General features: G+C 43.5%; 1 protein-coding gene and 1 pseudogene across 2 annotated transcripts; one reads left to right on the top strand and one right to left on the bottom strand.

Annotated features, from left to right (window-relative positions):
- Positions 1–925: 925 nt before the first annotated feature.
- On the top strand, positions 926–2,679 carry LOC309863615 (importin subunit alpha-1-like; annotated as a pseudogene). Its single transcript has 2 exons — positions 926–1,525; positions 1,701–2,679. The product of its transcript is annotated as an importin subunit alpha-1-like (transcript).
- Positions 2,680–7,479: 4,800 nt separating this feature from the next.
- SPINK2 (serine peptidase inhibitor Kazal type 2) lies at positions 7,480–15,115 on the bottom strand. The gene is made up of 4 exons (XM_082728626.1): positions 14,928–15,115; positions 14,014–14,066; positions 9,609–9,718; positions 7,480–7,796 (listed from the first exon to the last, which is right to left on the bottom strand). The coding sequence occupies exons 1-4, from the start codon at positions 14,980–14,982 to the stop codon at positions 7,751–7,753; spliced, it is 264 nt and encodes an 87-aa protein (XP_082584752.1). The 5' UTR covers positions 14,983–15,115; the 3' UTR covers positions 7,480–7,750.
- Positions 15,116–15,344: the final 229 nt, after the last annotated feature.

Here is a 15,344-nt window from a genome sequence, read left to right as displayed (position 1 = left end):
ACAAAAAAAATAAAATTCTCTGTTCCAAAGATGAACTGTGGAATTCAGATTTTTTAAGATTTATTTATTTGACAGAGAGAGAGCACAAGCAGGGGGAGTGGGAGAGGGAGAAGCAGGCTCCCCACTGATCCCCCATGATCCCCCTGGGATCATGACCTGAGCTGAAGGCAGACACTTAACGACTGAGCCCCCCAGGGCCCCCAGAATTCGGAAATTTGGCAGTCTAAATGATCCAGTGTGGTGTGTCATATTTCTAAATGCTGTGTAGATTTGTTGCTTCCTCCCCACTTTGGAGAAGATAGAAACAAAGGCACAGATCTGGGCAAGCCAGAACTAGCTGAGAAGGAGTCCATTTCTCCACGTTCCTTTTCTTCTGTATCTTAATTCTTGTCTGTATCATCTAGATGTGTGTACAACACAACATAAATACAAACATATGGTGTCAGAGTGAGTCGTGGCTAAGAACTGGAATGGGCTTAGAGGAAGTTCAAGGACTCTGTGGCTTTTATCTGATCCTTTATTCTCTTTGGAGACCTTGTGACTAAGAGGCTATTTCCAAAGAGCCCTGGAACAGTAGTTCTCCATTTCTTTGACCCGTAGATCTCTTTATTCTACAGAAAGAAAGTCCCACAGGCCACCTACTTCCTGTATGTCACATTTTTAAAAAATGTAGATGGGGCACCTAGGTGGCTCAGTCAGCTCAGCGTCCAACTCTTGATCTTAATTTAGGTACTGAGTTCAAGCCCTGTGTTGGGTGCCACGCTGGGCAGAGTCTACTTTTTTAAAAAAATGCATGTAGATACCTTCTTTGGGGTGATCAGTGGTGGACATTTTGAGGGCAACTGACCCGCAGCCAGCACACCCCAGACTGCCTCCAGTGGACGCCTGAGCCGGCTGTGTAGCTTTCTCCTTTTGTCTCATAGCCATGTCCACCAACGAGAATGCTAATTCACCAGCTGCCCACCTTAACGGGTTCAAGAACAAGGGGAAAGACAGTACAGAAACGAGGCGGCGCAGAGAGAAGTTCACGTGGTGCTGAGGCCAGCTAAGAAGGATGACCAGATGCTGAAAAGGAAAAACGTAAGCTCGTTTCCCGATGAAGCTACCCCTCCACTGCAGGAAACCCGCAACACCCAGGGCACTGTAGAATGGTCTGTTGATGACAGTCAAGGGCATAAATAGCAACAATGTGGAAAGCCAACTCCAGTCTATTCAAACTGCTAGGAAACTGCTTCTTAGGGAAAAATACAACATAATCCGGGCTGGATTGATTCCAAAATTTGTGGGCAGAACTGATGGTAGTCCCGTTCAGTATGAATCTGCTTGGGCTCCCACTGACATTGCTTCTGGGCCATCAGAACAGACCAAGGCTGCGGCAGATGGAGGTGCTAGCCCAGCACTCCTTTCCCTGTTGGCATCTTCCCACGCCCACATCGGTGAACAAGCTGTCTGGGCTCTAGGAAACATCGCAGGTTTTTTTTTTTTTAAAGATTTTATTTATTTATTTGACAGAGAGAGATCACAAGTAGGCAAAGAGGCAGGCAGAGAGAGAGGAGGAAGCAGGCTCCCTGCTGAGCAGAGAGCCCGATGTGGGACTCGATTCCAGGACCCTGAGATCATGACCTGAGCCGAAGGCAGCGGCTTAACCCACTGAGCCACCCAGGCGCCCCAACATCGCAGGTTTTTGAGAGGTTATCCAGTACGGTGCAGTTGGCCCGCTACTGGCTCTCCTTGAAGTTCCTGATACGTCATCTGTCTTTAGCATGTGGCTACGACCGTAACCTTCCTCGGACACAAACCTTTGTAGCAACAAGAATCCTGCACGCCCCTTAGATGCTGTTGAGCAGATTCGTTCTACCTCAGTTCGTCTCCTGCATCATGATGATACAGAAGTATTAGCAGACCCCTGCTGGGCCATCTCCTGCCTTCCTGATGGTCCAAATGAACGGACTGAAACGGTTGGGAAAACAGGAGTTGTGCCCCAGCTTGTGAAGTTTCTAGGAGCTACTGAATTGCCCACTGTGACTCCTGCACTAAGAGCCATAGGAAATCTTGTCACTGGGACAGAGGAACACTCAGGTTGTACTAGATGCAGGAGCACTTGCTGTCTTTCCCAGCCTGCTCGCGAACCCTGCTAGAAAACTAATATTCAGAAGGAAGTCACGTGGACAACGTCAAACATTACAGCCGGCCATGAGGATCAGATCCAGCAAGTCGTGAATCATGGATCAGTCCCATTCCTCATTGGTGTTCTCTCTAAGGCAGACTTTAAGACACAAAAGGAAGCTGTCTGGGCTGTGACCAGCTATACAAGTGGTGGGACAGTTGAACAGACTGTATACCTCATTCACTGTGGCATAATAGATGAACCTCTTAACTGCAAAGAATACCAAAATTATTCTGGTCATTCTGGATGCCATTTCCAACATCTTTCAGGCTGCTGAGAAACTAGGTGAAACTGAGAAACCTAGTGTAATGATTGAAGAATGTGGAGGTTTGGACAAAACTGAGGCTCTACAAAACCATGAAAAGGAGTCTGTGTACGAAGCTTCCTTAAACTTGATTGAGAAGGATTTCTCTGTAGTGGGAGAGGAAGATCAGAATGCTGTGCCAGAAACTATCTCTGAAGGCCATCCGTCCCAAGTTCAGGGTCGCACTCCTGGGAACTTTAACTTCTAGATCATACAGCTGAGGCAGAAAGTTGTTATGTGCTCTGTTTGGTAGAAGTTTGTCTTACTGTTTCTCTTCTAAGAACTCTTTTTAAATGTGTTTTGTTATTGTAGCACTTTTTACAACAAAAATCTATTTGACCAGTTCCAAACTGTACAAACTGTAGGAAGCTGCCCTCTAAGTGGGTTTCTGATTTCTATATGGAATCTCCTGTCTTGCAGTGTCCTGTAAATAAAGATTAAATTCTACCCGAAAACAAAAAAAATGCATGTAGACCTTTAACCATTTTCAACAGAGAAAAATAAAACTTCCTTCTATAGAGATGACCTATGGGAATTGTGGAATTTGGTCATTTAAATGATCCAGTTAGTGGTGATTGCAAATGGCCAGTATTATGCATACACGAAAAATAATAATGCCTAAACCCACACAGCTTTATCAAAAAAGTCTACTGAATATTAAACTCTTAAATATAACATCTCAAAGTCTCTGATCAGGGATAATAAACATTTTAATTTGTTAACATGCTTGCACCTGGTGCCCTTTTTTGTGTGCTCTCTTCTCAGAGAAACTTACAAGAGCGATCCTATAGGCCGCAATGGGCAGAGGCATGTTTTATTCATCATTGTACCAGTGCCCAGCACATAATAGAAACCCGCAAATGTTTATGGCATCCAGCAGTGGATGAGCAGATACTTAATTTAAAAAAAAAAAAAAGAAAGTCTTAAACCAGGTTTAAGACATGCTCCTAGAATTGTTCAAGATTACTTGGGCATTTAATGCTGTTCTCTTTTTCAGAGTAACGTAAGGACACAAACTAAATTCAGTGTTGGGCAGGAATCCAAAAGCTTATTTCTCTTGTGTGGCGTGAGCTGTGTGTTTGAATTGTCTTGCCTTTTGGGGCGAAGGAAGGAAATTCAGGGAGGTTAGTGGTTTTGTCGTCATTATTTCATGAGGCCTCCCAAACATTCCTTCAGTCAGCAGATACACGCTGTGCTAGGCACTGTCTCAAGCAAAGAAGATACCATGATAAGTAAGACTGGCAAGCTCTCTAACCTCTGGGAGCTTCTATTCTGGAACTCTCCATAGACTTGTACTATTATTCTTTTCACTGCTCACTTTGGGTAACTTAATGATGACATATCATTTTTATAATCAGAATATTTTTAAGAGAATATTTTTAAAGGAATTAATAAAGAGTCACAAATCTGAATTTGTAATATGACTCTGAGCATCTTTGGGGCAGCACTGCCTCGATTACACAACCATGGAAGTGAAAAAAGACCAGGCACTCCCTTTACCACAAAAAAGGCTCATAAATAAGTATAACCTTTGCAGAAAGAAATTTTGCAGTCTCTTTCAACATTTTTTTTAAGTAGTCTCCACACCCAAAATGGGGCTTGAACTCACAACCCCAAGATCAAGAGTCATATGCTCTACCAACTAAGCCAGTCAGGCACCCCACTTTCAACATTTTAAATCTGCCTGTCTTCTAACCAAGTAATCCCAATCTTGTAAGTTTATCCTAAAGATTGCTTGCACAAATAAAGAAGGATACATGTACCAAAATGGCACTGCCACATTATTTGTTATGGTGGGAAATGACAACCTAAATGTCCATCACTAGGGAATTGTAAGTAAATTCTGGTATGCCCATACAATAGAAGATAATGCAGTTCTTTTTCAAAGGAAGTAGATCTCTATGTAATGACTTGGGAAAATATAAATCATACCTCGTTATAGGGCCGGGTAAGTCAAAAAAGCAGGCTGATTTTTTTTAAAGGTATGGTTTTCTATAAAATAGCCAATGTTTCAGGTGTGCTAAGCACCTGACATGTATTATTTTTTTCCTCACAACAACACTGTGAAATAGGTACTGTTATCATCCTCACTTTACAGAGGAGGAAAGAAAGCTAAATCATAACTTGCTCAATGAATGCAGGTATGTGACTTTGAGCCCATGTGCTTAGTCAATCTGCTGTACCCAGGAACCACTTCTCCCTTTAATTAGACGCGTTGAAGTTGGGGTTTTTCCACTCTCAACCAAGAAAATCCTAATAAACAAACCAAATACAGCTCAATTGAGACTAGATAAATAATAGCACAATAATATAATGTACTGTGTAGCTTTAAGAAAAAAGAAACTACAGGGGTGCCTGGGTGGCTCAGTCGGTTGAGCAACTGCCTTCAGCTTGGGTCATGATATTGGGTCTCAGGAACCTGGTATGGAGCCCTGAATAGGGGCTCCCTGCTCAGGAGGGAGTCTGCTTCTCCCTCCCCCCATCCCTGTCACGCAGGCATGCGCGCTCTCTCTCTCTCTCTCAATAAATAAACTCAAAAAACAATAAAATTAAATAAAAAGAAACTACATATATTAATATAAATATAAACCTAATATTAAAAAGAAAAGCAAGTTTATAGGAGATATAAGTATATATTTGCTTTAAGATAATAGACAAAAATTTACACAAAAAAGCATAGAAGTATTAACAGTTAAAGGTCATAAAACCAATACTGCAGCAAAATTCTTTTAACACATTCTTACACTGGTGAATCTTTTTTTAAATCATTTATTGAAATCATTATTATTAGTTCTTTCTGACTATAAAAGCCTTCCATGTCATTGTAGGAGGAGCGGATAAGAGAAGAATGAGACTAAAAGAGGGGCACCTGGGTGGCTCAGTGGGTTAAGCCTCTGCTTTCGGCTCAGGTCATGATCTCAGGGTCCTGGGATCGAGTCCCGCATCGGGCTCTCTGCTCAGCAGGGAGCCTGCTTCCTTCTCTCTCTGCCTGCCTCTCTGCCTACTTGTGATCTCTGTCAAATAAATAAAATCTTAAAAAAAAAAAAAAGAATGAGACTAAAAGAGAGAGACCCTTTTACTTTATATGTTTCCAAATTGCTTGAATTTATTAGAAGAGTTTATGTGATAACAACACAACTCCCAGTGCTATAAGAAAAAAAAAAAGTGTATAGTGGGGAATATTGAATGGACAGTGGGCCAGCTCACAAAATCAAAGGAAAAGTTGACCAGCTAAGCCTAAACCTTGGCAAGGCAGGAAACAGGGATCCCTCAGCCCTAGCCCAGAATGTCAACTTTTACCAAGATGCTCTGAGTCTTCCGTCTCTGCTTCCTCGGCGTGTTGGCCTCATGCCCTCTTACTATAGTCTTTCTCCATGGTGAGGGGTCACCATGCTTCTTTAGGGCAGAAGGGAGAGGTCCTGGGTACACCCAATGACTAATGTGTACTACACAATCATAAATTTCTCTCAAAAAATTTTTAGAGCTATCTTCATCTTGTTATGTGTAAATACTTTTTTTTCAAGTGACAAAGATGTGTGTAGAGGAACCTTCTCTGAAACAGTTTTATAATCATTAGAAGTTGTAAACAACCTGTAGTTAACATTTGTTGGTTTTTTTTTTTTTCTCTTGGATTTTTGTCTTTCTTCCCTCTGGGAACAATGCACCCAGTGTACCATGTCAGCTGAACAGGCCCTACACCACCTTACTTCCTGTGGCCACAACAATCAGCCTGAAGCATGGATGTGTAATGAACCAATCATGAGTCTTTGTCCAGAAGAGCCATTTTCTTTTCAGGTAGTACAATTTTAGGGGCTGTGACTTCAGATTCTTTTTTTTACCTGGAGCTCGTAGAAAAGAATGATTTCCTGTTAGTTCAGGAAGTTGCTAGGACGGAATCTAGAACTTCAGATTTTTGTCTCTTACACAGGAGGTGAAGCTAGTCTAAGAAGGAAGCTCTTTATGCTAAAATAAACAGAGATAAGGGGCACCTGGGTGGCTTAGCCAGTTGCGGGTCACCTTGGGCTCAGGTCATGATCTCAGGGTTCTGGGATCCAGCCCCACAAAAGTCTCCCTGCTCAGGGGGGAATCTGCTTCTCCCTCTCCCTCTGCTTCTCCACCCCACTTGTGCTCTCTCAAATAAATAAATAAATAAATAAATAAATAAGTCTTTAAAAAAAAAAAATTACCGGGGCCCTGAGTGGCTCAGTCGGTTAAGCATCTGCCTTTGGCTCAGGTCACAATCCCAGGGTCCTGGGATCCAGCCCCATATCAGACTCCCAGCTCAGCACTCTGAGCACTCCCTCTGCCTGCCACTACCCATGCTTGTGTGTTCTCTTTGTCAAATAAATAAATAAAATCTTTTTAAAAATTAAAAAAATAAAGTAATCCGCCATCGCCTTTATTATTGCTAACGTTTATTCTTATTTTGTATCAAACTCGAAAACAGGATGTCCCAATCTCAGTACTACTGATACTTTGGACTGAAAAATTTTTTGTTGTTGGGAGCTGTCCTGGGTGCTGTAGGATGGTTGGCAACATCCCCTGCGTCTACCCACTAGATGTCAGCGGTGCCCACCCTTCAACAGTGACACCAAAAATGCCTCCAGACGGTATCGAGAGACGTCCTCTGAGGGGGAAATTGCCCTGGAGCTGAGAACCACTACTCTAAAAGGAGGGAAAACCCAAATATCTGCATTAGCCCAGATGGGAAACTATTGGAAGACAATACTGAATCTAGGAAATATTTCTACCTGCATGATCCTGGACTTCACCAGCTCGGGTTACAGTCAGCTCCACGTATTTCACAGGCATGTGCCCAGTGCAGAACACTGTCCAGGTACCTATACTTTAACTTTGAAAGATGTGTAGGAAGGGGGAAAGAGAATAAATCTTGCCCTCTCAACAAAGACTCCACTTCGCCCTCATGAAAGTCACCTTTGCCTGCGAGAAGAAGAGCCACCAGGAGGCTGTGGAGTAAGAACGGGTATTCAACAGAGAACAGCACTACTTGAAGACAAGGCTGATTTTATTCCAGCTAAATAAAGCAATGCACAGGGGCACCAGGCAATAAGCTTAACTCAAAGGGCAAAAGCCAAGAAACAAGGGGTTTTTTTGTGTTTGTTTTAATTATCAGTCACTGCACATAACCCTCTTCCACACCTCCCATGGGCTAAGAAATCCCATGCAAAGGAACATAGGAAAGAGAAAAGGGGAAATGGAATTCATCTAGCATACTGTGGAAGGTGGTTCCTCCGAGTTCTCTTCTATAAACTGCTCCATCAACACGGTCCGCTCCGGATTATTTTAATATCATGACCTTCTTCCCTGCAAATTGAACAACCATAAGACACACTTATTACCCATCATACTGAAACTGTCCTGCCCTTTGTACCAAGAAGACCCATAGTTTCCCTCTCAGAGGATGCTGACTTAATCATTTTTAAAGCTAAATCTGGTACACAGTGAGTGTGAAAGCCTCAACTCTATCATTTTTTTTTCCTAATCCTGGGCACTAACCTCAGAAAAATCACTCCGAGAAGACCGAGGTAACTCACCAAAGACTGACATCAGAGAATGGACCCCCAATCTACAAAGCAGAATACCCTGTCCTGGCGTGATACTTTGGATATGATTCCTTCCCACGGAACACATTAGGCTAAGCTAGAGTAAGATGACGTAGGGTGTCAGCGGCCAATGTGAACTCCCGTATTAGTTGTTTGTCGGTGTCTGACGTAGGACCTAGGGCATGCCCATACACATTAGCTCTGTGACCAACACATGAGTAAGAACTTGCTTGAAAAACATGTGCTAAGACCAAGTGGGCCGAGCTGATGTGGCAGAGACTCTTGGTTACAACTGGTACACCCAACTAAGCAGACTCTCACGCAAGGGAGCTGTCCAGCAGACGTCTGAAGGCTGATCGACCACCCAAGCTGTAGGTGTGAAGATGCTACGTCAAGACAGATGCTGCTGGAGGCTCTGTCAGCATAGAAGGTGACCTGCCTGAAATCCAGGCCAAAGCTTGTCGCAGGACAGGTGTCTCCCTGCTCGCCTTGTGACGCCCTCCTGGATCCTCTTCAGAGGGGCTTGTTAATTCCCTCGACTAAATTTTTTTTAAGATTGTGTATTTATTTGACAGAGAGAAACACAGTGAGAGAGAGAACACAAACAGGGGGAGTGGGGGAGGGAGAAGCAGGCCTCCTGCTGAGGAGGGAGCCCGAGGCAGGACTCCATCCCAAGACCCTGAGGTCATGACCCAAGCCGAAGGCAGACACTTAACCAACTGAGCCGCCCAGGGGACCCCTCCACTAACTTTCTTGGGTGACTAATTTGTGTGATAAAATTTGCAATGAACTGAGGAATTCATGAATTTAAAATTGGCACTACGTGGTTATTTGAAATGTGCCTAATCCTGCGATTCGCCCTGCTTTACCCCTACGGGAGGAGTCACAGTCCCCTGTGAGGGACATGAAGGACATCAGGTAGAACACATACTACTTAGTATTCTCCTAGGTAGAATTGTTAAGACCTATGTCCCAACTCATAATGAAGGAGGTACAGGTTACCTGCACATGCCTCTGAATTTAAAAGACTATTCAAGGGGCACCTGGCTGCCTCAGCTGATGGAACATACAACTCTTAATCTCAGGGTCATGAGTTCAAACCCCACACTGGGTTTGGAACCTACTTAAAAAAATTTTTTTAGGGACATCTGCATCAGGATCCCCACTCAGTGGGGAGTCTGCTTCTCCCTCTCCCTCTGCTCCTTCTCCTGTTCCTTCTCTCTCTCTAATAAATAAAATCCTTTTTTTAATTTTTTAATAAATAAAAACTACTTAGTATTTCACAAGTTTAACTATTAAATATACTCCTAATTTGGGGAAACTGCCCATCCATGGTTAGTAACATAGCCTGATTATCTAGTCTATAGTTGGTTAATCACAAATGCCATTCTCTAGCTTTGACCTAGAAAATACACTAAAAGATTCTGTCTTTTTAAATGTTGTCTGAAAACAGAACTACTATGTCACATATGATTCTGACATTCAAGAAAAGAGTTGCTACTTCCTAAGCAATCAAAAATCAAGAAAAAGACTAAAGAAAACTTGGCTAGTCTGTACTGTAAAATTATGTTACCTGATTTTCATACACAGAGTACACTCGTTGGGATAAGTGGACATGTCACTTCCACACACAGGGCTAAAGTCTCTGGGACATCCTGGTAATTTATACTGATTGCAGTTTGGCTAGAAAAGAGAAAGGAAGACAGAAATTACAGAACTAAGACATTCTTTTCACAAAATAGTGGAGGGGAAGACAAAGTCTCAAGTCTCCCAGATTTCCTAGGATGTTTCTAGGAATGAAACCTCCTTCTATTTGCCACACACAAAATGATTTTTCAAATGCAAAAAAACCCAGATGCAACATTGAAGCAATGGTTTAATGCCTAATATGTAAGAAAAGGACCTCAGTCTGGTTGATTTTTATTCATTTATTATTTTTAAATTAAATTTTTTTTTTAGAAAGGGAGGGGAGGTAGGAGGGGGAGAGGGAGACAGAGAAAATCTCAAGCAGACTCCATGCTCAGGACAGATCCTAGTGCGGGGCTCAATCCCACAACCCTGAGATCATAACCTGAGCCAAAATCAAAAGTTAGATGCCCAACCAACTGAGCCACCCAGGTGCCCCAGTCTGGCTGATTTTAAGATTTTTTTTTTTTTTTTTTTTTGACAGAGAGAGATCACAAGTAGGCAGAGAGGCAGACAGAGAGAGAGAGGAGGAGGAGGAAGCAGGCTCCCTGCCGAGCAGAAAGCCTGATACGGGACTTGATCCCAGGACCCTGAGATCATGACCCGAGCCAAAGGCAGCGGCTTAACCCACTGAGCCACCCAGGCGCCCTGGCTGATTTTTAAATGAAAGGCCAAGACAGGACACCATACTCACTTTCCAATCCTTTAACTTTGTAATTTGCATCCTACTACTATCTCCACATTAATGCTGTTACGTTCCACCTTAATCCCTTGGCATAATATCAAGACAAATTCAAGAATCTAATCTTTTAGTCTGGACCTTTAAGGTATTAGCATGTAACAGCACCAAAGAAAGCAGCAGGTTCATAACTGGACCTTCCTTAGGGGTTGCTATGGGTTGAATTGTACCCACTCAAAAAGTGATGTTAAAGTCATAACTACCAGTACCTCAGAATGTGACCTTATTGGACATAGGGTCTTTGTATAGAGAATCAAGTTAAAATGAGGTCAGCAGAATGGACCCTAATCCAATATTACTGGTATCCTTATAAAAAGGGAAAATTTGAGGGCACCTGGGTGGCTAAGTGGGTTAAGCCTCTGTCTTCAGCTCAGGTCACAGTCTCAGGGTCCTGGGATCAAGTCCGACATCGGGCTCTTTGCTCAGCAGGGAGCCTGCTTTCCCCTCTCTCTGCCTGCCTCTCTGCCTACTGTGATCTCTCTCTGTCAAATAAATAAATAAAATCTTTTAACAAAAAAAAAGGGGGGATTTAAATACAGAGTCACCAACCGAGGAACGATCATGTGAAGACATTCTCTGATGGACTAGATAAACAACTAATCAAAATCAATCTATTTAGCCTGCAGATCTTAGGGTTTTTTAATATTCAACAGAAGTTTTCAAATGCTTTCATCTCAAAGAATGACTAATATAAGGATTTGGAGGAGGACTAACAGGCCGGTGAGGAAGTTCTGTTTATTTTGTTTTGTTTTTTAAGCAGAATACCTTTGATGTCTCTCAGATTCCCCAAGGGATCTATCCAGCGCGAAGACAATGTTGGTTACCCAGGCTGTTTCAGTCTAATTCTCATGATTTCAAAGCCAGCTTTGACTATCTACCATTTAACTTTATTAAATTCAGGTTACTCACTTCCTGGATTTTCTCTGAGCTGAGACATGAGGCTTTATGAACAAATACTTTTCACTCTTATCAATGATGTCAAATAATTTCATTAATATATTATGCCCCCATTAACCCTAGTTTTATTATATATATATATATATAAATTCAGAATAGGTTCACCATCTAGGGAGGCTCTTAATTACACCTCACAACATGACAATTATAGAGGAGAGTTTACCCATGGTAGTCTGCTCCTCAGAGCTTTTGAAGACACTCTCATTCTGGAAGAGGGCCACATCACGTTTTTACTTACTCCTTAGAATCAATTTAATTTCTGTAGAAGGATGTGCTATGTTTCTAGATAATTCTCTGAGCTTTATACTCTGAATCTTTTCTTCTGAAAAGTTCTTAAATACTTTACCAGATATATTCCCTTGTTTGTGTATTTGATAAATGGAAAAGATTTTAAGATAGATGATAAGCAAGGACAAAGACAAATTGAGTCCTGCCTGTAAGAAGTTCAGTGTAGAGTAAGAAAACAAAAAATACACATGGAAAAAAAATAAATAAAATAATTTTTAAAAAAGAAATATACACGGTGGCAGATAGAATGTAGATCAGAGAGATTTGGGAGACTGTCTACCTCAAGGAAATAGAGCAGACTAACCAAAAGCACAGTGGTTAGGGAAGTGTTTGATCTGAGAGCAAAGCAGTTTAATTTAAAGGAGCATCCAACACTCTTTCATAATAAAAACTCAACAATCTAAGCAGAAAAGACATCTTCCTCAACCACCTGTAAAACACCCAGAGCTAAAATTATATCTCATAGTAAAAGACTGAATGCTTTTCCCTCCAGATTAGGAATAAGACAAGGATGTCCATTTTCATTTCTTCTATTCAACCTGATATAGAATATTCTAGCAAAGACAATTAGGCAATAAAATAAATAAAAGGCATCAGATTGGGAAGGAAGAAATAAAACTATTTCTGATTTATACAAAATTTCTCTTTTTATATAGACAGGTCTGAGGAACACAAAAGGAACGATTACAACTAAAAATGAAGTCCAACAATGCTGCAGGATACAAGATCGATATACAAAAATCAGTTGTATTTCTATACACTTGCAGTGACGCATCTGAAAATGAAATTAAGAAAAAAGACCCATTTATAACAACATTAAAAAGAATAAAATATTTAAGAACATACTTAACAAAAGAAGTGTAAGAATTAAACACCAAAAACTACAAAACATTGTTGAAAGAAATTAAAGACCTAAATTAGTGAAAAGGAATCCCATATACATAGATCAAAAGATTTCACTTTCTTAAGATAGCAATTGTCCCTAAATGGCTCTATAGGTTCAATGCAATCCCTATCAAAAATGCCAACTGCTTTGTTTTGCAAATTGGCAAAATGATCTTAAAATTCATATGGAAATGCAAGTGACCCTGAAAAGCCAAGACAATCTTGAAGAAAAAGTTGGAAGATTCACACTTCCCCATTTTGAAACTTACTACAAAGGTACAGTAATTAAAACAGTGTGGCACTAACATCTGAAACTCATATAACACTGTATGTTAACTACTCTGGAATTAAAAACAAAACAAGGGCGCCTGGGTGGCTCAGTGGGTTAAGGTGCTGACTTCGGCTCAGGTCAGGATCCCAGGGTCCTGGGATCGATCCTGCATTGGGCTCTCTGCTCAGGGGGGAGCCTGCTTCCTCCTAGCTCTCTCTCTGCCTGGCTCTCTGCCTGCTTGTGATCTCTCTCTCTTTGTCAAATAAATAAATAAAATCTTTAATAAAAAAAAAAAAAAACAGGGGCGCCTGGGTGACTCAGTCATAAGTGTCCAATTCTTGGTTTCGGCTCAGGTCATGATCTCAGAGTTGGGGAGATGGAGCCCCATATCAGGCTCCCCACTCCACAGGGAGTCTGCTTTCCCCTCTCTCTCTTCCCTCTGTGCCTCTCTACACCATGCCCTTTCTTTCTCTCTAAGATGAATAAATAATGGCACGCCTGGGTGTCTTGGTTGGTCAGTTAAGTGTCTTTCTTCCACTCAGGTCATGATCCCAGGGTCCTGGAACTGCATCTAGTTCCCTGCTCAGCCAGGAGCCTGCTTCTCCCTCTGCTGCTGCTTCCCCTGCTCGTGTGCTTGCTCTTTCTCTCCCTCTCTTTGACAAATAAGTAATTAAATCTTTAAAATGAATAAATAAATCTTAAAAACAATAATAAAAATAAAACAAAAAAACAGTGTGCCAATAGCATAAGGATAGAAGAGCACAAGCTATGGGAAAGCAGTGGAAGGTACAGGAAGAAAGACAGGCTGCAGTCAGGACACTCTGTGGACATTATTATTTAGATAATGTTCATAAAATGTCTAGTACAAGACGTAACCATTAGACCAAGGACCTTTTGGATCATCAAAGAAACTATTAAAGGAAACTATGTGCTGAGGGCTTCAAGGACTGAGCTATTTTCAACCAAAATTTACAATTTTGATCTGCATGAAAAGATCTGCCTTAGAATCTGAATTCTGAAGAGGCAGTCAACAGTTTCAGAAGTGGAAGGTCAAAAAAAAAAAAGTGGCAGGTCCAGCCTGAAAACTAGCCCCAACCCAACCCATCTGGTCTTCACTACGAGTGGAAACAATACAGGCGGTTTCCTACTTACTGTTCTGTATTCCGAAGGCTGATCAAACTCAGAGCTCAAAGAGTCCAAAGAGGCTGCAAGAAGAAGACAGACCTTCAAGTACACGGTCAAGGTCAATTCTTACTCATTAGCTTTAAAATCCAGCTTGTTGTTTATCCCGGCCCACTCTCTCCCGTTGTCTCAGATGCCTAGCTTCTTTGAACAGCCCCCACCGCCCACCCCCACACCCCCAGATAAGGGTATTCAGGCGTCCTCTGGCACCGCTCCCGCAGGCACAGCGAAGGAACATTTGGCACCGGTTCTGTAATGCACCACCCTAACATGCTCGCCCGAGATAGAACTTCGGAGCTTTGGAATAAAAGAGAAGTAACGCTGATTCTCGATATTTTTCTCCTCTGGGGCTCGGGGCAACAAACGCACCACTTAACGTTAAGGGCTACCGTTTTAACTCCGTTTTCAAACGGGCGTGTAATGGGGCGGGCCTCAAGCCCCTTTCTCCTAAGCCTCAGCGTGCCGGACGCACTCGGCGGTCACCAGCCCTCTCCCTGCTCTCCTACAGAGCTTCGGTGGGGGCCCCTGTGTCCGTAAAAAACCAACGTCTGGCATTGGCCTCCAGAAAATCGGCTTCAAGGGAGAAAGGGCAGACGGCAGGGGGTCACTGCGGAGCAGCCGGGAGCCAAGGCCAGGCAGGAACCAAAGAGCATGGCTGCCTCCCCCGCCACCCCCCAGCCCTGCACGCCCCCCACGTTCGCACTCCTAGACGACCGCGGGCCGCGGGAACCGCCAGTAACGGGTGTGCGGAGGGCCGCCAGGGGGCCGGGATCCCGGGGTGGGTAGCGGGGGCGGGGGGCGGGGGGCAGATCCACTCCCGATGCTCCTCCGCACCGCCCCCTACCCCGTCCTGGCCGAGCAGGCGGGTGAGCGGTGAGCGCTACCTGCCAAGTCCGCGGCCAGGAGCAACAGCACCAAGCGCACGGCGGAGAGCGCCATGCTCCCTCCGCGGTCAGCCGTCTGAGCGCCGTCTGAGCGCCGCCCGCTCCCGCGATGCGCGACCAGCACCGCGCGCCCGCGTGGGACCCGCGACGGGCAGGCGGGGAGGGAGGGGGAGAGGCGGGAGGCGGGGAGGGGCGACGCGAGGGGAGGGGCCGTCGTTACCCCGCACCTTCCATCCCGCCCAGGATCGGAGTGAGCTGTTGAGGGCGCGATCTCTCCTTGCCGCAAACAAGAACCTCGTGGGAGCCCCTGGGGGAACAACTTTGGGGGAACAACTTTGGGGAACAACTACAGAGTTGGAATTACAGATTCCGTCAGCCAGCCCCTATTTCTTCAGCATTCACTCCGTCCGGGGCGGT

The sequence above is a fragment of the Mustela nivalis genome, assembly GCF_964662115.1.
Source record: "Mustela nivalis genome assembly, chromosome: 4".
Lineage (NCBI taxonomy): Eukaryota > Metazoa > Chordata > Mammalia > Carnivora > Mustelidae > Mustela > Mustela nivalis.
The sequence above is the reverse complement of the archived record's forward strand: the minus strand, read 5'-3'. Positions and strand labels throughout refer to the sequence as shown.